Source organism: Podarcis gaigeae, assembly GCF_964106915.1.
Source record: "Podarcis gaigeae genome assembly, chromosome: 3".
NCBI classification, from domain to species: domain Eukaryota; kingdom Metazoa; phylum Chordata; class Lepidosauria; order Squamata; family Lacertidae; genus Podarcis; species Podarcis gaigeae.
The window spans coordinates 120,940,302-120,964,323 of NC_139680.1; the positions used below are offsets into that span (position 1 = coordinate 120,940,302).

At 46.6% G+C, this 24,022-nt stretch overlaps 1 protein-coding gene across 2 annotated transcripts in view; it reads right to left on the bottom strand.

Moving 5' to 3' along the window:
* Nucleotides 1–1,542: 1,542 nt before the first annotated feature.
* CLU (clusterin) overlaps nucleotides 1,543–24,022 on the bottom strand; it is a 32,819-nt gene continuing 10,339 nt past the window's right edge. The window contains exons 2-9 of one of the 2 annotated variants that reach the window (XM_083733506.1): nucleotides 19,822–19,935; nucleotides 15,342–15,490; nucleotides 12,869–13,036; nucleotides 9,839–10,292; nucleotides 7,892–8,005; nucleotides 5,620–5,846; nucleotides 4,461–4,642; nucleotides 1,543–1,793 (exon numbers count right to left, since the gene is read on the bottom strand). In XM_083733506.1, the coding sequence (XP_083589632.1) occupies nucleotides 1,787–1,793; nucleotides 4,461–4,642; nucleotides 5,620–5,846; nucleotides 7,892–8,005; nucleotides 9,839–10,292; nucleotides 12,869–13,036; nucleotides 15,342–15,490; nucleotides 19,822–19,935 (1,415 nt within the window). In that variant the 3' untranslated portion in view covers nucleotides 1,543–1,786. The remainder of the gene's footprint in view (nucleotides 1,794–4,460; nucleotides 4,643–5,619; nucleotides 5,847–7,891; nucleotides 8,006–9,838; nucleotides 10,293–12,868; nucleotides 13,037–15,341; nucleotides 15,491–19,821; nucleotides 19,936–24,022) is intronic. The other variant, XM_083733507.1, reaches the window with a different exon arrangement.

The following is a 24,022-nucleotide window of genomic DNA, read 5'->3' on the forward strand; positions in this document are numbered from 1 at the left end:
TGCTACTAAGCCACCGACTGCATTTTTGTTCCCTATAAAATCCAGCCTGTGAACAACCCTTTTTATCACAGACCTGAGAGATGAGCCTATGGGTGCTGCAAATTTGTATTGTCAGCGATGTGTCCTAAAATAATTTTCACAACTGCGAGTGACTTTTCAGCCTGAGGAAGAGCAAATAGAGTCCGGGGTTACGGACACGCCATACATTTAAAGCATATTTTTCCTCTGTGGAATCTAGTGGGGGAAAATGTGCTTTATAGTTACGGCATGTTTGCAGGCAGAGACCGTGAAATCTTATTTAGTGAACCTTGTTGTTTGTCTCTATACAGTGGTACCTTCCTTCTCAAACAACTTGGTACTCAAACAACTTGGAACCCAAACACTGCAAACCTGGAAGTAAGTGTTCCAGTTTGCGAACTTTTTTTGGAAGCCGAATGTGCTCCATTTTGAGTGCCACACTTCCATTTTGAGTGTTACGCCGAGGTCTGTTTTTGCTATTTATTTTGCATTTTTGTTTTTTCTTATTTCTTTGTGACTGTGTGGAACCCAGTTCAGCTACTGACTGATTGATTGTGTGACTGCAGTGCATTGTTTATTGCTTTCATTTCATGGATCAATGGTCTTGTTGGATAGTAAAATTCATGTTCAATGTCTGCTTTAGGGGTTGTTTTTAAAAGTCTGGAATGGATTAATCCATTTTGCATTCCTTTCTATGGGAAAGCACACCTTGGTTTTGGAACGCTTTGGTTTTGGAACGGAATTTCCGGAACGGATTAAGTTTGAGAACCAAGGTACCACTGTACAGTGGTGCCTCACAAGACGAAAAGAATCCGTTCTGCGATTCTCTTCGTCTAGCGGTTTTTTCGTCTTGCGAAGCAAGCCCATTGACAGCTTAGCGGATTAGCGCTACAGCGGTCTAGCGGCTTCTAGCGATCAGCTGTTAAGTGGCTTATCAGCGGATCAGCTGTTAAGCGGCTTAGGAAAAGGGGGGGGGAGCGGAAAAAACCCGCGGGGACTCGCAAGATTTTTTCGTCTTACGAAGCAACCCCATAGGGAAATTCGTTTTGCGAAGCGCCTCCAAAACGGAAAACCCTTTCGTTTAGCGGGTTTTCCGTCTTGCAAGGCGTTTGTCTTGCGGGGCACCACTGTCTATTAAAAGTGTGTTAAGGGCCAAGCTACAAGGGCTGGCACATTTTGCAAGGTGGTAATACACATGCACATTAAGTACACAAGCGCCAAGGCCCCAACTCGCATGCCTGCAGTTACTGCTTAATGACTGAAACAGACAGAGGTTCATAGAACTGTAGACTTGGAAGGGACCCTCAGCGGTCATCTATCCCAACCCTCCGCAATGCAAAACTCGCAGCTAATGAACCCCGGCAGTCGGCCATCAGACCTCTGTTTAAAAAGCTCCAGGGAAGTAGCGTCCACTTTCAGAGGAAGTCCAACGGCTCTTAAGTCTCAGAAACTTGTTCCTAAGCTTTCTCCTCTACAAAACCAAACCAAGAGGAAATACACACAGCACCAATGCGTTCCAGAGCGTTGGGCCTAATATAATCTTTTATTTCGGGTTCGGATCGGCAAAGACCCAGCAGCAAAACCAGGGCAGGTGGTACAGTGTAAACTACTAAGACAGACAGACAGCGCTTGGCGGGCGAAGGTCCTCTGAGGTCCTAAGAGAGCATTGGCAGCAGGAACGGCAGAAGGCTATGGCTTCTCTCTCTCTCCCTTGTCGTGGCCTGAGATCCGGGGGGGGGGGGCAGGTGGGGGGGATGGGGAGGCAAAGCTATTCCCTGTTGGAATGGGGGGGAGAGAGAAGGGGGAAAGAGAAAGTTACTTGTTGCGGAAGAACTACCGTATTTTTCGCTCCATAAGACGCACCTTTTTCCTCCTAAACAGTAAGGGGAAACGTCTGTGCGTCTTATAGAACGAATTTGTGGTTGATCGCTGGCTTTCTGCATGGCTGTCAACTTACAGATTTGAAAATAAGGGATCAGCAGTCAAAATAAGGGATTTTGGCTTAGCTTATACAGAAATCCGGCACTAATGGAGGCATGCTGCTTTGGCTGCGACTGACTGTGTTTTGCAGAGGGTTGGACTAGATGATCCTAAGGGTCTACAACTCCAACCAAAGAAGAGGGGCAGACAAAACTGATGAACGACGTCCAGATGGCAAAGCTTACAGGCAGAATTAGAAACCAGGAAGAGGACCTCTTTCATAAAGAATGGGGAAAGTTTATAATTTAGTTGAAAAACTATTGTAAAGAGTTACATACATTGCTGGATTGACAGGAAACTTGTAGTAAAAATTTGAACTATGGATGGACAAATGATTTATAAAAATAGAGTTAGGAAAGGGATGCAGAGGGGGAAATCACTACATTCAGATGCTGCACTGGTTGGAGGGGATGCTAAGCAGCACGTCGGGGCTGCCGTCGTCTTGGAGCGAGGAGTTCCACCAGCCCTTCCCCGCCCAAGAGAGAGGCAGGGAGGGAGGGACAGAGACTCTCGCCCGCACCGCCCGCGAGCCTGGCATGAGGCGGTTGTGGCACAGCCGCGGCCGCTGAAGCGCCGCCCTTCTGCGTCCCTCCCCATCCCCTCCTCTTCCTCCTCCCTCAGGCCACCTCCTCAGCTGCTGCCACCTCCGACTTCCCCTGGCAGCGTGGCGGAAGTGTTGCAAGAGAGGGGCTGACTGCCCGACCGCTGCCACCCGTCTCCTCACAATGCGCCCCTGAGGGGGAAAAGGGAGAGACGGAGACGCGGCAGCTTGTGCTCGCTCTCTTGAGGCGGAGGACCCGGAGCCGGGCGACCATGAAACCCGGGAAATTTAAGGGACATCATCAATAAGGGACAGCAGCGGGACATGGCGCTGGGATAAGGGAGTTTCCCGCCAAATATGGGACGATTGACAGCTATGCGTTTCTGGCCCCGATCCCTTGCCCAGGCCTCCATTTTTGAATGTTCTACAGACGGAGGCTGTTTGTTTCCCCATCGACATGGGACTGGCTGATTAGATTATCTGTCTGGAAACTGTAGAAATGGCTCCCTTTCCTTTCCTAAAGAAGCTGCAGAACTGTGAGTTGAACCCCATAAAAACAGGATTTTTTCCCTTTGCAAAGTAAGCTCAACAACTGTGAGCTGATCCTCAAAAAAAGGGGGCTTTCCCCTTTCCTCCTCTAAAAACTAGGTGCGTCTTATGGTCAGATGCGTCTTATGGAGCGACAATACGGTGAATAGCCAAATACAGCGGCCAAATACCCCATGGAAGCTAGGAATCCAGGTAGAGTGCCCCTGCCCTTGGAAGCTCCATAAGAAGAGCCCATGGAGCCCAGTTCGTTTCTGAGAGGTGGGCACACCGTTTGGAGCCTCCAATTTGAGGCATGGCCTCTTGGGGGAGCCTGAGCCATCTGCCTAGGCTAAAGCTCAAGGGCTCAGTCCCCCCCCCCCAAAAAAAGTTAAGTAGCCCTGTCTCTGGGCTGGACTGGGTCAGATGGGGGGTGTCACGTGATGGAACGCGCCAGTGAGCAAACTCCGATCCCATTCGAGACCCCCTCCCGCGGTCCTGAATGGTAGAGCCCAAAGAGCCGCTATGGAACCGCTTTAAACAGTCACGGCTGTCCCCAAAGAACCCTGGGAACTGTAGTTTTCTCAAGGCATGCAGAGCTACAATGTCCAGAGTTCGCCGTGGAGAAGGAAGGATGGTTAAGCCATAAATCGCTCTGAGAATTGTAGCTCTGCAGGGGGAATAAGGATCTCGGCGCCCTGAAAACTACAGCTCCCAGAATTTTTTTCTGAGAAGCTATTACTGTTTAAAATGCTATCTAGTTAATCTGTTGTTTGGTCTACCGTTATTTTAACTTTTCAAAAGTCTGAAATTTCTGTCAATAATTTTTTAATCTTTTTTTTAAAACCACTTTGCGGTCTTTTTCTCATTTTAAATCAAGCAGTTTTTATAAACTAAATAGTGCTTTAAAGATATGGTGTGAATGTGGCCAAAAGAGTGCTTTAGCAATCAATCATTCACAGGGAACTCTGGGAATTGTACCTGTAGGGGGATAAGAATAATGAATCACGAGTTAGGAGGGACACCCCAGGGTCATCTAGTCTAACCCCCTGCAAGAAAGGAATCTCAGCTAAAAGCATCCATCCCTGGTGGCCATCCAACCCCTGCTTAAAAATGGGACCAGATCTACTCCACAATGCACTCTCTCCAGCTAATTCTGGACTACAATTCCCATCATCCCCTGGTAGCTCAGGATGATGGGAGTTGTAGTCCAAAAAAACGATGTTTGGGAAACCCTGGTCTACACGGATTGGCAGCCATGGCTGTTTGGGGTTTCAGGCAGAGTCTCTCCCCCAGTCCTACCTGGAAGTGCCACCACATTTTGAACCCAGAACCTTTCCCCTGCAAAGCTGATGGCTCTAGCCACTGAGCCACACCACCTTCCGGACACACTTACACTTCATTGGCCTTGAACTGGCGGATGGCCTGCTTGGTCACCAGGTCCATGAATCGGGGGTCTTTCACCTCCAGGTCCCCCGGCACCAACAGGGTCAGCGGCTCAGAGTCAAAGAGCTGGACGGTCACCTGTGTGTCCGACGGCTGGGCTGGGTCCTCAGGGTCAGAAGTTTTGGTCGCCACCTTGAAGAAAAGGGGGAAAAGCAGATCAATGGCTCTTAGCACATGCAAGCGATTCAGAAGGCAGTTCTTGCGGCACACTGGATTCTCCCAGCTGTGACCGGTGTTGCGTTCTGAAGGCAAAGGAAGGACTGGACCCCAATTAATACAATAGACAAGGGGCTTGACCAGCAAGACGCTGGGAGAAAGTGCCCATCCCACTCCCTGGCCCAGGTCATTCTTATTAACAAAAGAACTTTTAAAAAGCGTTTGTAAGAACCAATCAGATTTCCCCTGAGCATTTCAGAAAATCCCCATGTGGGGACAAAGTCCAATCAGAGAAAGCTTCTTAACTACAAAGAACTATTTCCTATTTTGAGCATGCATACATGTTTAGGCTAAATAAAACAGGAACCCAGGAGGAATGCATTTAGCAAACCCCAGAGGTCATAAATAGGCAGTAAAAGGAAAGACAGGCATTTTACCACCTATATGTGAACTCTCTTTCCTGGCCCAAAAATCTACCTAAAGATTAACAAAAGCCACAACTTTTGGGTTGTGGAATGGGTTACTTCCATGTTTCGGCGGTCACGCATGTGCAGAAGCGCTAAATCTTGCTTTGTGTATGCACAGAAGTGCTGAATCACAACCCACGTGTGCGCAGACGCGGGTTGCGAACGCTGTGGGTTGCGTACATGCATCCTGCACGGATCATATCCGCAACCCGAGCGTCCACTGTAAATTACAACAACTAACAACCACGACTAACAACAACAACAAAAAACAACCATGGCTAAGCAAGGTTTTTGTGTTTGGACATAATGCCAAACCACTGTTAAACCATGATCCGTAAGGCAACAAACCATGGTTTGCTGGTAGAAAACAAACCATGGTCAGTGTGCTTGGCTGCATCCACACATGCAAACAAACCATAGTTAGGCTGAGCAAAGCATGGCAGAGCATTATGGGCGGACTAGGCACAGGGGCAAGGAGATACCCACCATGGTGACCTGCAGAAGTTTGTCGCTATTCCGCGTGACGTTGGCCAGGCGGGACACCCAGCCAAACTGCTGGTTGAGCTGGTCCAGGAGACTCGTGGTGTTGAGCATCTCCTCCTGGAAAGCCTTGAGGATTTCGTCGTATCTCCGGGTAAAGCGCTCCGCCAGTCGAAGGGCGTCCTCAAAACGCTCTCTCAGCAGGGTCTGCTCCGGGTCTGTCTGGGAACAATCTGGAGGAGGTTTGGAGGCAGGGAAGCAAAGGTCGAGGGAATCAGAGAATCATAAAATTGTAGAGCACAGAATCTTTGATCAAAGATCATTCTGGAAAGCGATCAATCCAGAGCAAAACACCCTCATCTTTTCCCCCCATATAATTTTTACTGATATTTTAAAATTACAGTCATTCTTTGGGTTACAGATGCTTTAGATGCGTGTTTTCAGGTTACAGACACGCCGAAACCTGGAAGTACCGGAATGGGTTACTTCCGGGTTTTGGCACTCGCGCATGCACAGAATCACACCTTGCACATGCACAGAAGCACTGAATCGCTGCAGGTTGTGAATGCTGCGGGTTGCGAACGTGAATCCCGCAAGGATCACATTCGCAACCCGAGCATCCACTGTATAAGAAAAGAAAAAAATTACAGAAAGAATAGGAGAGAGAAAATATGCCAGGAAAAGAAGTATTATGCAGCCTCATTATGCACAGAACAGGAGTACAGCAGAATATGTTTGAGAATATTCCAAATCTTTGGAAAATAAAAACACCCCGGTAATTACCAATACATTGGCTGGATCAAACAAAAACGTTCATCTTAATTCCCTTGCCGTCTTATCATGTGCACATCGTATGAGCAGAGAGACCATCAGAATAAAATATGATAAAATAAAAGAGCATGGATTTATTGTGTCTTATTGATTGTATTTTCATGAAACCCATATTTTAGCGGGAACGACCATTTGTCCACATGCCTCCTTATTTGTAAAGGATATGAAATCAAGCCATACCGCAATAAATGTGTCCTTTTTTACTAGACACCCCCACACCCAGTGAAAGAAATAAGGAATTGTCAATGAAATATTATTTTCAAAAGCAATTGATCAGTGCAAAATTCAGACTCTATAAGAAAACTGCTTCATTGACTATGCAAAAGCCTTTGACTGTGTCGACCACAGCAAACTATGGCAAGTTCTTAAAGAAATGGGAGTGCCTGATCACCTCATCTGTCTCCTGAGAAATTTCGTATGTGGGACAAGAAGCTACAGTTAGAACTGGATATGGAACAACTGATTGGTTCAAAACTGGGAAAGGAGTATGACAAGGCTGTATATTGTCTCCCTGCTTATTTAACTTATATGCAGAATTTATCATGCGAAAGGCTGGGCTGGATGAATCCCTAGCCAGAATTAAGATTGCCAGAAGAAATATCAACAACCTCAGATATGCAGATGACACAACCTTGATGGCAGAAAGTGAGGAGGAATTAAAGAACCTTTTAATGAGGGTGAAAGAGGAGAGCACAAAATATGGTCTGAAGCTCAATATCAAAAAAAACGAAGATCATGGCCACTGGTCCCATCACCTCCTGGCAAATAGAAGGGGAAGAAATGGAGGCAGTGAGAGATTTTACTTTCTTGGGCTCCATGATCACTGCAGATGGTGACAGCAGTCACAAAATTAAAAGACGTTTGCTTCTTGGGAGAAAAGCGATGACAAACCTAGACAGCATCTTAAAAAGCACAGACATCACCTTGCCAACAAAGGTCCATATAGTTCAAGCTATGGTTTTCCCAGTAGTGATGTACGGAAGTGAGAGCTGGACCATAAAAAAGGCTGATCGCCGAAGAATGGATGCTTTTGAATTCTGGTGCTGGAGGAGACTCTTGAGAGTCCCATGGACTGCAAGAAGATCAAACCTCTCCATGCTTAAGGAAATCAGCCCTGAGTGCTCACTGGAAGGACAGATCCTGAAGCTGAGGCTCCAAGACTTTGGCCACCTCATGAGAAGAGAAGACTCATTGGAAAAGACCCTAATGTTGGGAAAGATTGAGGGCGCAAGGAGAAGGGGACGACAGAGGACGACATGGTGAGACAGTGTTCTCGAAGTGACCAGCATGAGTTTGACCAAACTGCGGGAGGCAAAGGAAGACAGGAGTGCCTGGCGTGCTCTGGTCCATGGGGTCACAAAGAGTTGGACATGACTAAACAACAAGAAAACTGAATGAGAGATGGACAATGTTTTCATGAATCAAGAGGCAGCCTTGACCGACTCACCGACGTCCAAGATGGCCTGGCATTTCTCGCACCTCTCCTTCATCCTCAGGCAGCCGGCAGAATTGCGGCGGATCTCGCGGCACACCAGGCGGTCGTCCGCAGGACTGGGGGCCCCTGGCAGAGAAGGAGAGAGACGGTGACTCTTATGGCGGGGGCTTCTAGTCCCTCCCTGATGCACATGAGGCACAAACTGGCATCATCCATTAAAGCCAAGGGGAACTGCAAGTATCATAATATTTTCCTCACCCCATCCTAATGGGAAAAGCTCAGCACCAAGGCAGCTGCTTTGCAAGCAGAAGGTCGCGGGTTTGATCCCCACTGGAGCTGGGCGTATCTCCTGCCTGAAACCGGAAATAACCGCTGCCAGTCTGTGCAGGCAGTATGGAGCTACATGGACCCACCGACCTGACTCATTGCATAATAGCATCACGATACTGGCAGTTTCATTTCCAGTTCCTTTCCTAATTATTCCTAGCATGGTGTTTGCCACACACAGGGTCAACCTCCTCATCAAACCATCCACTCCAACTGCAAGGTCTCGTTCCTGCTTCATCAGTTCAGACCCCATGAGTGCAGGTGTGAAATTAAGATTTTGTCCCCCTCCGACATGCATCAGTTTACATTTGTCAACATCTAATAGCATTTCCTGTTTTGCCACCCATTCACTCCTTTTGCAACTCTTGGCAACCCCTTTTGGTTCTAACCACCCGGGACTCTAGATAATTTGCAAACGAGTCAAAAAGCACAGGTCCCAATTCTGATCTGGGCTGGGGACTACACTTTCTACTTCTCTCCATTATCCCCAACATAAAGGACTTTGGGGGGGGGGGAGTGCTTTTAAACATTTTTTTCCAATTCATTATGGATCATTTCCCAATACTCTTTTACCCTTTTACAAGTCCACCACATATGAAAGAACATTCCCTCTGCCTCTTTGTATCTCCAGCACCTATCTGATTCAATCTTATACATTTAAGCAAGCCTAGTAAAGGTAAAGGGACCCCTGACCATTAGGTCCAGTCGCAACCGACTCTGGGGTTGCGGTGCTCATCTCGCTTTATTGGCCGAGGGAGCCGGCGTACAGCTTCCGGGTCATGTGGCCAGCATGACTAAGACGCTTCTGGCGAACCAGAGCAGCGCACGGAAACGCCATTTACCTTCCCGCCAGAGTGGTACCTATTTATCTACTTGAACTTTGATGTGCTTTTGAACTGCTAGGTTGGCAAGAGCAGGGACTGAGCAACGGGAGCTCACCCCGTCACGGGGATTCGAACAGCCGACCTTCTGATCAGCAAGTTTAACCCACAGTGCCGCCCACATTGCCTACTCGGAGTTAAATACCATATGTAAATCATTTTCAAGTAGTTCTCCTTCAAAGAATAACATGCTGTAAACTTCAAATCGCTTCTCCAAAGTTTTTCCTAGAGGTTAAATTAACAATTACACCCAGTACGTTTCTGAGCACAATTCAATGTGTTAGTGCTGACCTTGAAAGCCCTAAACAGCCTCGGCCCAGTATACCTGAAGGAGCGTCTCCACCCCCATCATTCTGCCCTGACACTGAGGTCCAGCGCTGAGGGCCTTCTGCCGGTTCCCTCGCTACGAGAAGCCAAATTACAGGGAACCAGGCAGAGGGCCTTCTCGGTGGTGGCACCCGCCCTGTGGAACGCCCTCCCATCAGATGTCAAGGAAATAAGCAACCATCTGACTTTTAGAAGACATCTGAAGGTCTGTTTAACAGACCATTGTATTTTAATACTTTGGAAGCCGCCCAGGATAGCTGGGGAAACCCAGCCAGGTGGGCGGGGGATAAATAAATTGTTATTGTTATTGTTATTGTTATTATTAAAATCTATATTATGTCCTATATAGATTGTCCAGCAGGCAGGCAATTCTGGACAGGTGTCGGAGGCCAGACCTGCTCACCTGCCCGCGATCTCCACTCACCTGTCGGGAACCTCCCCAGGGAAAGCCCCGGCCGTCCCTCTGGCCACTGGCTGTAGGGCCCCTTCTGCACCCCATCCATGAGCTGCTGGGTCATCTGGTGGAGCGACTGGAAGAGCTGGTGGAAGTCCTGGTGGGGTCGGTACTGGCCTGGGAAGGAGGGGAAGGGGGACACATTCCGGGCCAGGCGGGACCCCGGCAGGCGGATGCTGCGGATGGGACCCCAGAACATGTCCCGGAAGCCGCTGAAGGGCGACTGGAAGAAGGGGGCCAGGTGCCCGTAGGCCTGGGTGCTCTCTTGGAAGAGGTCGTCCACGCCGCCCTCGACCAGGCTGTAGCGTTCCTCAAGGTCGTCCAGCCGCTGCCCTTGGTCTTCGTCCGCGTCCTTCAGGGAGTCGATGCGCTCCCCGTTGACCCAGATCGTGAAGGGCGAGGAGTGGTTGAGGAAGTCCTCCAGCTGGAGCAACGAGAGCAGAGAAAAGCCCTGAGCATCCTTTCAGCTTCTACACCTATAAAGCCTTAAACGCCTCAGGACCACCTCTGAAGGGTGGCAACACGAGAGCAGGGCCTTTTCTGCAGTGGCTCCCTGTCTGTGGAATGCTCTCCACAGGGAAGTTCGCCCGGCACTTTCATTATACACCTTTAAAGGTAAAAAGGGACCCTGGACCATTAGGTCCAGTTGCAAACAACTCTGGGGTTGCGGCGCTCATGTCATTTTATTGGCCGAGGGAGCCGGCATACAGCTTCACTCAGTGTGCTAGGAGAGAGAGAAAAAAACTTTTCTCGATCCCCCTTCTCCACACTGTGCATAATTTCATGAACTTGTGGCATGACACCTCGTACTTGCCTTTTCTTTAAATTAAAATGTTAGTGTAGGTTTCTGCACGCAGAGGAAAAGGGAAGAGAAAGGGCTGATTTTGGTGTGCTGTTTAATTTGGCCATGCCTCATCCTGCACCTGCAGCTAGTTAAGCATGTGAGAATGAGTCAGCAAGCATGTGAGAATGAGTCAGCACAATATACAGTATAAATGCTGATGTGTTTGAGGCGAGCTTCAGAGCATCGTCTACATGCTGCAAGGATCTACAACTGTGTGAAACTGCATTATGCTGTCAGCAAAGCAAGTGACTCTTCCTAGAACGGTTTGGTGTTGCCATGTTCTTTCGGAACACTCTGCTGGCATTGCCCCGGCACTCTGCACATGCCCCGGCATAAAATGTCCCCAATGTTGCAGCCTTTCCAGATAATGGATGGATGGCGGCTAACAGATTGAGGTTGAATCCTGACAAGACAGAAGTACTGTTTTTGGGGGACAGGAGGCGGGCGGGTGTGGAGGACTCCCTGGTCCTGAATGGGGTAACTGTGCCCCTGAAGGACCAGGTGCGCAGCCTGGGAGTCATTTTGGACTCACAGCTGTCCATGGAGGCGCAGGTCAGTTCTGTATCCAGGGCAGCTGTCTACCAGCTCCATTTGGTACGCAGGATGAGACCCTCCCTGCCCACGGACTGTCTCGCCAGAGTGGTGCATGCTCTGGTTATCTCCTGCTTGGACTACGGCAGTGCGCTCTACGTTGGGCTACCTTTGAAGGTGACCCAGAAACTACAACTAATCCATAATGTGGCAGCTAGACGGGTGACTGGGAGCGGCCGCCGAGACCATATAACACCGGTCTTGAAAGACCTGCATTGGCTCCCAGTACGTTTCCGAGCACAATTCAAAGGGTTGGTGCCGACCTTTAAAGCCTTAACCGGCCTCGGTCCAGTACATCTGAAGGAGCGTCTCCTCCCCCATCGTCCAGCCCGGACTCTGAGATCCAGCACCAAGGGCCTTCTGGCGGTTCCCTCACTGTAAGAAGCCAAGTTACAGGGAACCAGGCAGAGGGCCTTCTCGGCAGTGGCGCCCGCCCTGTGGAATGCCCTCCCATCAGATGTCAAAGAGAACAACAACTACCAGACTTTTAGAAGACATCTGAAGGCAGTCCTGTTTAGGGAAGCTTTTAATGTTTAATATCCTGTTGGAAGATGCCCAGAGTGGCTGGGGAAACCCAGCCAGATGGGTGGGGTATAAATATTATATTATATTATATTATATTATATTATATTATATTATATTATATTATATTATATTATATTATATTATTAGTATTAGTATTAGTATTAGTAGGGAGCTGCTCCATCCCCGTGAGATCATTCTGGGTGCCCTTTTCCAAACCTTTTCCAACTCTTCGATATTCTTTGTGGGCGAGGCGACCAGAACCTCCAGCCCTAGGCTGCTTCTCCCCTTCAAAACCCAAAACAGTTTGCAGAGTCTGGGTACCTTAAGGACTTTCTTCCATATGCCCACTCCTGGGGACCCCGTTCATCCCCTGAGGTCCTGATCCTTCGCCCCTGGCACAACAAGTGAGGACGAGGGACAGAGCCTTCTCTAGTTACAGATAGGTAGCCGTGTTGGTCTGCCATAGTCAAAACAAAAAAAAATTCCTTCCAGTAGCACCTTAAAGACCAACTAAGTCAGTTCTTGGTATGAGCTTTCGTGTGCATGCACACTTCTTCAGATACACTGAAACAGAAGTTTCCAGACCCTTCTATATAGTGAAGCAAGGAGTGAAAAGGTGAAAAATGTCATGACAAAGCCATTTTTCACCTTTTCACTCCTTGCTTCTCCCTGTAAGACCTATTGCAGTCGTTAAGAGTCCTCAACAGGCTCATCACAGCTATCTGCCAACCACCCATTCCCACCACCCTTCTGAGTAATACCCCTCCCCACCTTCTCACTATATAGAAGGGTCTGGAAACTTCTGTTTCAGTGTATCTGAAGAAGTGTGCATGCACACGAAAGCTCATACCAAGAACTGACTTAGTTGGTCTTTAAGGTGCTACTGGAAGGAATTTTTTTTTGTAGAGCCTTCTCTGGCTGACTTGCCATGCCCGCCCCTGAGGGCCCCGCCTGGCCCCATCCAGTTATTTATCTTTCCGTATCAGATGTTGCCCCGGTTCTCCAGGTGGGTTCTTGGGGTAACCAAATCACATGCTCACCTGCCTGCCGACCAGACCGGCCCCGCTGTGGCACGTCCGGGTGTAGAACCTCATGCAGGTCTGCTTCAAGCAGGGCTTGCATTCTTCCCAGAGGGCCAACATGGTCTCGTTGCAGACCTCCTTCTCGCTCAGCTGTTTCTCAGTCTCCTGGGCAAGGAGGAGAGCTTCCTACAATAATCAATAATAATCAATAATAATAATAATAATAATAATAAATTGTATTTATATCCCGCCCTCCCCAGCCGAAGCCGGGCTCAGGGCGGCTAACAACAATAAAACAGTACAAAAGTACAACACAACACAACACTCTAAAATCATTCATTATAAAATTAATTCAAAAGCCAGACAGGGCTGTTAAGTTCTTTGCAAGAGGGCAAGACAAGTAATAAATGTTGGAAATGTATTGTTTTTTTAAAAAAATAATTAAAAATAAATAAATTTTATTAGTATTTTCCAGACAACAACAAGAAGAAAGATATCAAAAAGTAACAATACACAACGCACAAAAATCAACATTCGAAAACTAAAAACAAACAAACAAATCCATATCTTACAACTTAATATTATAAACACTAAAACAACAACAAGACATTGACTTCCACCCATCCCACAGCACCTCCTTTATCTCTCATTATCTCTCCTTTATCTCTCATTATCTCTCATTTATCTCTCATTATCTCTCATATCTCTCATCTCTCCTAACATCTAGATATAAATCCTTCTTAACTTAACTTAATAATTTTCATTAAGTTTCTTACAGATGTAACACATATCACAACAAAAGAAAAACAGGAAAAAAACAAAAAGGGAAAAGAAAAGATCACAAATATAAACAAAAAAGAGAGTAAAAACAAGGTACCGGTAAATACCTAAACAACCTAAACAACACAAATTAATTAATTATTTAGACTTCTCATAAACATATTTTGGGCTTCCTCTGAGCCTTCCCATCTGAATTTCCTTGAAATTAAAACGCAGCAGTTTTCTGATATCATTTTTTTTAAAAAACCACAATATTCCAATAAAAATAAAATTTCTTAACTTTCCTTAAAGTTCTAAATCTTATTTATTTAATTAAATCTTAATTTAATCCTAGGCCTATTTTGGTACTTTCAAGTAATTTCTAATTTTTAATATCACAGTATTTATTCAACTCTTCTTGGTATTCCTCTTCTTTTTGGTCGCGGATCTTAACATATTTAACTAAATAATCCTTAAATTTCTTCCATTCCTCTTGTACTCCTCCTCCTTCTGGTCGCAGACTCTTCCAGTAAGGTCAGCCAGCTCCATATATTCCATCATTTTCATCTGCCATTCTTCCACAGTTGGTAGTTCTTGTGTTTTCCATTCCTTGGCTATTAAAATTCGAGCAGCAGTTGTGGCATACAAAAATAACTTTACATCTTTCTTGGGCAGTTCAGAACCTATTATTCCAAGGAGAAAGGCCTCTGGTTTGTTTAATAAATGTATATTTCAACATTTTTTAAAATTCATTATAAATCTTTTCCCAGAAGTCTCTCAACTTGGAACATGTCCACCACATGTGATATAAGGTACCTTCCTTTTCTTTACATTGAAAATGTTTTGTTGGAGTGGCACACAAAGGATGAACAAGTTAAATCTGTTATGATAGATTGGGCAAGAGATGTCGGACATAACATAATGTTTGAAGATTGGGAAAGGTTGTGGAGGAAAGGGGTCAGGTTCACTGCATGTACGGCGTTAAAGGAAAATGTTAGGAAAATGATGTATAGATGGTACTTAACCCCTGAAAAACTAGGAAAGATTTACCACCAAAGCGATAATCTATGTTGAAAATGTAAAGAAAAAGAAGGTACCTTTTAAATAATAATAATAATAATAATAATAATAATAATAATAATAGTAGTAGTAGTAGTAGTAGTAGTAGTAGTAGTTATACCCCACCCATCTGGTTGGGCTTCCCCAGCCACTCTGGGCGGCTTCCAAAAAATATTAAAATACTGTAATACATCAAACATTAAAAGCTTCCCTATGTGGTGGACGTGTCCCAAGGTGAAAGACTTCTGGGAAAAGATTTATAATGAATTGGAAAAAAACGTTGAAATACACATTTATTAAGAAACCAGAAGCCTTTCTACTTGGAATAATAAGTTTGAAATTGCCCAAGAAAGATGTCAGATTGTTTTTGTACAGCACAACTGCCGCTAGAATTTTGCTGGCCAAAAACTGGAAATCACAAGAAGTACCAACAGTGGAGGAATGGGAGATGAAGATGATGGATTTTTTTGGAGCTAGCCAACCTGACCGGAAGAGTCTGCGACCAGAAGGAGGAGGAGGAAAAAATAAAGGTCAAAACCAGCATCTTTGGGGGCGAAGTCAAGCTGTTGCAAGGTTGCAGCAATTTGACCTCACCCCAAAGGCGCTGCTGGTCAGCTTTGAGTTGCATCTTTTACAAGAGGTGGGCATTTTGGGGAAAGTTGTGCAGACAGACCTCCTTCTGCTTCTTGGTGTCCTCCAGGGCGTTCAAGATATTCCGGTGGTCCCTGCTGGTCTGGTCCATGAGGACCTTCATCTGCCGGACGCCGTTGATGGCATTCTCCAGCTCCGAGTCGACCAACTTGCTTCCCGTTTCAGACATCTCTGCGGGAAGAAAACTCGCACACTTCAGAAAACGGCCGGCAGAGAGAAATCGCTTCCCGTTCCGTGGGGTCGTCTCACATAAGAACGTCTATCTATCAGACTTCTGCTTGAGGCTCCACGGAAGATGGCCAACAATACCATCGCTCCAGCTCCCACAAGGTAATTAGAGGCTGAGATGGGAGTAATCAGCCTCCCAAATTCTTCCCGGGGTAAGGGAAGATGCAGATTCATCTGCAGATGCCCAATAAACCACCCCCAAAGTTCATAAAGAAGGAGGGCGTGGGGGCACTGGATGGAAAGCCCCCGAGGGAGTTCGGATCTCCTGAACGCTGTCCCCGCGAGCGCACCAAGTTCCATTTCTTAAGATGAAAAATTGGATTTAAGTTTTGGACATGCTTTAAGTGAGGAGGGGGAAATTAATCTGCCAGTTAAGCCAGCCACTGAGCTGCCAAGAGTGACAGAGAGGAAGAAAGAATAACATCTAAGAATAACATCCAAGTCGGTATGTTGGAACGGAATGGAAAAAGGGGGGGTCAAGCTTTTTATTACTATGATTTATTACAATACCTGACAAACCCCCCCACCACCTCCACCCCCCGAAGAACCGTTTACATTATTTACAGCAACTGAGATGGGAAAATATAAACTGAGTGAAAATAACAATACTATATAACTAAAGCTTCTGTTTTTTGAAATGCTTGGAAGAAGATAAAAGACCATCCAAATATTGATATCAGAAAGAAGAAGGATCTCTTTAGCTGCCGGAGAGACTCCAAAAAAACTTTGGAAAGACCGAGTTGGAGAGATAAATAGTCATAGGGGGAGGTGAGCTCTTAATTTGTTATTATATCTGCCCTTCAAGTCCAATTTGGCAAATCTCCCCTGGAAAGGCGAATGTTTGATGCAACCGGTCTGAGAAAATTAATGAGCAAACGCCTAGAATTGATTTTATCGGAACTGAGAGAAGATGACGTCAGCGAAATGACTTTTGGATTGATTCGGCATAAACACCAGTATGTGAGGAGTTACTGCAAAATTCACACAGAAGCACATCATTGCTTACTTCAACTCGCCTGTGGAAACAACTCAGAGGCCATGGAATATTTAATATGATTTGATTGGATTGTTAAAATGGAAAATTTAATAAAAATTATTTTTTTAAAAAAATGTCTATCTATTTATTTCTCTGTTGCATTTGTATCCCACCTTTTTCTCCACGGAGTTTAGGGTTGCGTAAACGGTTCTCCTCATTCAATCCCGACAACAGCCCTGCAAGGCTGAGAGGGCAAGGTCACACCCAGTGACTGGGGGATTCGAACCCTGGTCTCTCCCAGCTCCTGACCACCACGCCATAATGGCTTTCAGAAGAAGAGCCTTGCTGGATCAGGAAAGCGGCCCATCCGGTCCAGCATCCTGTTCTCACAGTGGCCACCCCAATGGCCTTTTGGTAAACCTGCAAGCAGGATTCGAACACAAGACCCCTCTCCCCTCCTGCTATTCAGAAGCACTGCTGCCTCTGGCCATTGAGGCAAAGCATAGCTTTTGTGGCTAGTAGCTATCAATGACCCTCTCTCCCATGAGTTTGTCTCATCCTCTTTTAAAGCCCTGTTTAAACTTTCCAAACGTTTTACGTTATTGTTCATTTTTCTTGTTTTTATTTTTACTTGCTTTGTCATTTTTTTGTATCGGGTCAGGTTCAAGGTGCTGGTTTTGACCTTTAAAGCCCCTTGTGACTTAGGGCCCTCGTACTTACAGGACCACCTCTCCTGGTCTGCCCCGCAGAGGACCTTAAGGTCCATGAATAATCATAGTTTAGAGGTCCCGGGCCCTAAGGAAGTCAGGCTATCCTCCACCAGGGCCAGGGCCTTCTCAGTGATGGCTCCGACCTGGTGGAATGCTCTGTCCCAGGAGACCAGGGCCTGCAGGATTTAACCTCCTTCCACCGGGCCTGTAAGACACAGCTATTCCGCCTGGCCTTTAATTTTAATTCAGCCTGATCTTTTATTTCCCTTCCCTTCCCTTCCCTTCCCTTCCCTTCCCTTCCCCTCGCCTTTTTATGAAGATCACCCACTCTGGGACCCCGCAGCTAATTCTCCCCTGGTCTCCTCGCTGGCCCAAGTAGGACCAATTCAGCCAGCTAGCTCTGGAGATTATCTAATGCTTATTTTCCCTAAATCGATTTTTGAATTTTATTTTTATTCATGTTTCTATATTGTATTTTATGCTGCTTTTATAACTAAGTGTTTTTAAATTTGTTGTTAGCAGCCCTAAGCCTGGTTTTCTGAACCCAGAAGGGCGGAGTATAAATAAATTATTATTATTATTATTATTATTATTATTATTATTATTATTATTATGTTATATTTACAGAATCAATGTAAAGAAATCGACTCCCGTGCAGGGTTTGATGAAACACTTGCAATCAACAAAACAAATGCAGAAATTATTATTATTAGTCTCATTGTTAATTTTATTGTTTTATCCCTGTTTGTAATTTTTTCTTTTTTTACAATCAAGCAGCTCATTCATGCAATTTATAAACATACCATGCATCCCAGAACTTGGGAGAAGTGGGGAATAGCCACTGACTAGTGAATTATTCCTGCCTTTTCCTGCCCTTCTTTTTGCATCCTGTCTGGGGCTTTTCAAGTGCAAACAATCATTCCCAAATCATCTACACACATACAGAAACAGCAGCCTCCGCCCTGAACCCTTGACCGCAACCCTGGCAGTTTGGCAACCCTAGCAAAACACTGCGAACTCGCCAGGCAGAAATGATTCCCCCCACGAGCCCCTGAGTCACAGTTCTGGGAAATGACTTCATGGTGCAGGTGTTGAAATTATGCCCTTGGAGCCTAAAATTGGCAAGAACATTTCTTTTTATCCCTTTTTTTTAAGACTCTGGGCATCTATTATGGATGCCACAGGACAGGTCTGATCAAGCCGCAGTTCCAACACATCCTCTCTCCCTGCCCCCTACCCTTGTCCAAAAATAAAAAGTGCAAAGTTTTGTTTTTTTAGCAAACCTGATTGATTTGTGACTCAAATGCAAAAGCGTTTTCCAGCCCGGGGCTCCTTCGACTGCAATGGAATGAGAAGCACTTCCAGCACAGTCATACCTATTGTTACGTTTGCTTCATGTTACGTTTTTTCAGGTTGCGTCCCGCATGCGCAGACCCACAAAATGACGTCATGCGCAGAAGCGGTGAATTGTGACCCGCGCATGTGCAGACGCACAGACGCGGGTTGCTTTCCTTTCATGTTGCGAACGGGCCTCTGGAACAGATCCCGTTCGCAAGCAGAGGTACCACTGTGCATTATTATTATTAATAATAATAATAATAATAATAATTTTTTATTATTTATACCCCACCCATCTGGTTGGGTTTCCCCAGCCACTCTGGGCGGCTTCCAACAAAGTATTAAAATACAGTAGTCTATTAAACAGGGACACGGGTGGAGCTGTGGGTTAAACCACAGAGCCTAGGACTTGCCGATCAGAAGGTCAGCGGTTTGAATCCCCGCAACGGGTGAGCTCCTATTGCTTGGTCCCTGCTCCTGCCCACCTAGCAGTTCGAAAGCATGTCAAAGTGCAAGTAGATAAATAAGTACCGCTTCGGTGGGAAGGTAAATGGCGTTTCTGTGCGCTGCTCTGATTTGCCAGAAGTGGCTTAGTCATGCTGGCCACATGACCTGGAAGCTGTACGCCAGCTCCCTCAGCCAGTAAAGCGAGATGAGCGCCGCAACCCCAGAGTCGGCCACAACTGGATCTAATGGTCAGGGGTCCCTTTACCTTCTACCTTAGTCGGTTAAACATTAAAAGCTTCCCTAAACAGGGCTGCATCTGTTGGGAGGGCGTTCCACAGGGTGGGTGCCACCACTGAGAAGGCCCTCTGCATGGTTCCCTGTAACTTGGCTTCTCGCAGGGAAGGAACCACCAGAAACAGACTGGGAGCCAGTGTAGGTCTTTCAAGACCGGTGTTATATGGTCTCGGCGGCTGCTCCCAGTCACCAGTCTAGCTGCCGCATTCTGGATTAGTTGTAGTTTCCGGGTCACCTTCAAAGGTAGCCCCACGTAGAGCACATGGCAGTAGTCCAAGCGGGAGATAACCAGAGCATGCACCACTCTGGCGAGGCAGTCTGCAGGCAGGAAGGGTCTCATCCTGTGTACCAGATGGAGCTGGTAGACAGCTGCCCTGGACACACAATTGACCTGCGTCTCCGTGGACAGCTGTGAGTCCAAAATGACTCCCAGGCTGTGCACCTGGTCCTTCATTTAAGACGAATGCAGACATATAGAAGTGCCAGCCTCTCCACCGTTGCTTACTTACGTTTCAGCTCTTCAGGAGGAACAAGGCAGTGTCCGCCATCCCAGAAAAAGAGGAGCCCCAGCAGAGGGAGCCATCCAGAAAGCATCATCTTCTCCGCAGAAACAAAACCAGGTTCTGAAAAGATAAGGAAAGTCGTCAGGAAGACAGGAGGGCCACATCAGACAGCGGGAAGGGTTCAGGTACTGAACTGTTCATGTACAGTCACACCTCATGTTACGTTCTTTCAGGTCATGTCCCGCCGCGTCCCAGAAGTACAGTGGTGCCTCGCAAGACAAAATTAATTCGTTCCGCAAGTTTTTTCTTCTTGCGAGTTTTTCGTCTTGCGAAGCACGGTTTCCCATAGGAATGTATTGAAAATCAATTAATGCGTTCCTAGGGAGACCGCCTTCAGACCAGGTCTGTCCCCGGACCTCCTCTGAAGGCTGACGGGGGAGAAGGACTTTTCTCCCCACCGCCAGCCTTCAGAACAGCCTTCTGAAGGCTGGCGGTGGGAAGAAAAGCCCTTCTCCCGCCGCCAGCCTTCAGAAGAGTTCCCGCAGGGCTGCCTAGGCTGCGGATAGCAGCCTGCTGCCCGGCGCACGGGGCACTCTGAAGCAGAGCGCCCCTCGCGCGGGGCAGACACCTGCAGCTTGGGGAGCCCTGCAGGACTTCCCCGCAGGGCTCTCCAAGCTGCGGATAGCAGCCTGCTGCCCCATATGAGGGGCGCTCTGAAGAAGAGCGCCCCTTGTGCGGGGCAGACATTCGCAGCTTGGGGAGCCCTGCAGGACTTCCCCGCAGGGCTCTCCAAGCTGCGGATAGGGGCAGCAGGCTGCTATCCGCAGCTTGGGGAGCCCTGCGGGGAACTCTTCTGAAGGCTGGCGGGGGAGAAGGGCTTTTCTTCCCACCGCCAGCCTTCAGAACAGCCTTCTGAATGTTGGCGGTGGGGAGGAAAACCTTCCTCCCACCGCAAGCCTTCAGGACAGGTCCGGGAACAGAGGAGAAGGCGCGCTGCGCTTCCCCGCGGTCCCCAGAGATTTCCCTATGGGCTTTCGTCTTGTGAAGCAAGCCCATAGGGAAATTCGTCTTGCGAAGCCGCTAAAAGTCGGAAAACCCTTTCGTCTTGCAGGTTTTTCGTTTAGCGAGGCATTCGTCTTGCGGGACACCACTGTACCAGAAAGGGTTACTTCCGGGTTTCGTCACTCGCGCAGAAGTGCAAAATGACATGACATCACACGCATGCGCAGAAGTGGCGAATCGCAACCCGCGCATGTGCAGACGTGCCACTGCGGGTTGCACTCTTTTTCCCCCCCAAGAATATTTATTAAGGTTTTCAATAATAATACAATAAAAATCAAAAAGTAAAAAATCAAAAATAATAACAAAAATACAAAAATAAAAATAATTTTTTTAAAAAACACATAAAGTTTCCATTACTTATTTTTCATTACCTTATTTCCCAGACCTCCTCATACCTCCCTTTTTTGTATTCCAGTTCAAATTATTAGTTCAGCAAATCCTAATTAATAAATTTTAACCTATTTCTGAGTCTTCTTTTTTTTTTCATATTCTCTTAAAGCATTACAGCTGGAAACCACTTAATTTCCATCCGACATCATTCTAACATTCATTAATTTTGCAATATTTCTGTAAATAGTCTTTAAATTTCTTCTTGCACTCTTTTTATGTTGCAAATGGGCCTCCGGAACGGATCCCGTTCGCAACCAGAGGTACCACTGTATGCTACAACTGCGGTTAGGATATTGCTAGCACAAAGATGCAAAAGTATTGAAACTGAAGAAGAATGGCAAGGAAAGCAGGTGGAATACGCTGAAATGGCAAAACTAACAGAAAGACTTTGAGAGAAAGACAACAGAGATTTCAAGAAGGACTGGGAACCATTTCTGTTCTATTTACAGAAGCAATGTAAAAAAATGGACTCACTCAGCATATTTATCTATATTTTCCATTTTGCCTTTATATGCAGATACGGTTCAAGCCTTGAAATAAAATTATTTGTCAGCATAACTTTTGGGGAAATTATTTATATACTTACTTATTTAAAAGACTTCAGTTATCCCCAGGGTAAAAAAAAAGGGGGGAGCACATTATCAACCTTGCCCGGGCCTCTGCCTGGCTCTGCAAAGCCCTGCTCACAGGGTTTGACTAAACACTTGCAATTAACAAAACAAATGCAGAAATAGAAACAGGGTTTTAAAATGATAAGAGAATAATAATTATTTTTCTTTTTAAAAAAAAAAGAATGAAAAATAACCAATAAGCAGGGAAAGATAATATGGCAAGAAACCCAGAAAATGAAGTTGAGGGAAATCACCGGGGGGGGGGGGGCGTGTTGAGGATTTATAATGTATTTTGTTTTTGAAATAATGATTGTGGTGGTGGTAAAATTCAATAAAAATTATTATTATTATTTTTAAAGGGTTCAGATACTCCAAGGGTGGACAGGAGGGGCACCTCGAAGTGCCGAGATGTTGAAGCGTCCCTCTCCTGCCAAAAAAGCACAAGGAAGCTATGGGAGGCGGCGGAACTCCTTGCTGCTGGAAACCAACCCTGTGTCCTCTCAGTCATTGCATTACTGAAATTGTAACTGCTGGGTTGTGGTTGTTGCTTTTACAAAAAGTTTATTACCAAAAGTTTATTAGCATTCTGTTTCCATGTTTGATCTTGCTTTGGATTTGCCGTGGCTGAATTTCACTGTATAAGCCACTTTTAATTGAATACTTGAAAGGTGAGTTTGATGAGAACACAAGGAGAGCCCACCCATGGCCCATCTAGCCCAGCATCCTGTTCTCACAGCAGCCAACCAGATGCCCCAAAGGGAAACCTGCAAGTGGGATTCGAACTCAGGAGCAACTCTCCCCTCCTGCAGTTTCCAGCAACTGGGATCCAGAAGCATTGCTGCCTTTAACTTTGGAGGCAGAGCAGAACCATCCCGGCTAGGAGCCATTGACAACCATCTGTTCCTCAATGAATTGGTCCAATCTTCTTTCAAAGCCATCCAAGTTGGTGGCCATCACTGTGGCAGGGAGTTCCACAGTTTAACTCTGCACTGTGTGGAGAAGTCCTTCCTTTTAAATAATAATAATAATAATAATTTGGCTGGGTTTCCCCAGGCACTCTGAGCGGCTTCCAACACAATATTAAAATAAAGTAATGCATCAAACATTAAAAGCTTCCCTAAAGAGGGCTGCCTTCAGATATCTTCTAAAAGTCTGGTAGTTGTTCTCTTTGACATCTGGTGGGAGGGCGTTCCGCAGGACGGGCGCCACTACCGAGAAGGCCCTCTGCCTGGTTCCCTGTAACTTGGCTTCTCGCAGTGAGGGAACCACCGGAAGACCCTCAGTGCTGGACCTCAGTGTCTGGGCAGAACGATGGAGGTGGAGACGCTCCTTCAAGTCTACTGGGCCAAGGCTGCTTAGGGCTTTAAAGGTCAGCCCCAACACTTTGAACTGTGCTCGGAAACGTACTGGGAGCCAATGTAGGTCTTTCAAGACCGGTGTTATGTGGTCCCGGCAGCCGCTCCCAGTCACCAGTCTGGCTGCCGCATTCTGGATTAGTTGCAGTTTCCAGTTCATCTTCAAAGGTAGCCCCACGTAGAGCACATTGCAGTAGTCCAAGCGAGAGATAACCAGAGCATGCACCACTCTGGCGAGACAGTCTCGGGCAGGTAGGGTCTCATCCTGCATACCAGATGGAGCTGGTAGACAGCTGCCCTGGACACAGAACTGACCTGCGCCTCCATGGACAGCTATGAGTCCAGAATGACTCCCAGGCTGCGCACCTGGTCCTTCAGGGACACAGTTACCCCATTCAGGACCAGGGAGTCCCCCACACCTGCCCGCCTCCTGTCCCCCCAAAACAGTACTTCTGTCTTGTCAGGATTCAACCTCAATCTGTTAGCCGCCATCCATCCTCCAACTGCCTCCAGACACTCACTTTCTCTGTCCTGAATGTTCCAACATTCAGCTTCATCGCATGTCCACTGCCTCCTTTTTCATCTTTAATTATTACATTTGCATACCGCCCTTGATTTGCAGATCTCAGGACGGTTCAAAACATTTAAGAAAAACCCACAAAATAAGTATTAAAAGCAAAATAAGTATTAAAAGCAACAAACCAATTTTAGAGATTGCCTTCATTGCAGAGGCTGCCGTCATGCTCTCTGAACAGCTGGCGCTCTGGCCGTGTGCATTCTGTGCCTTAT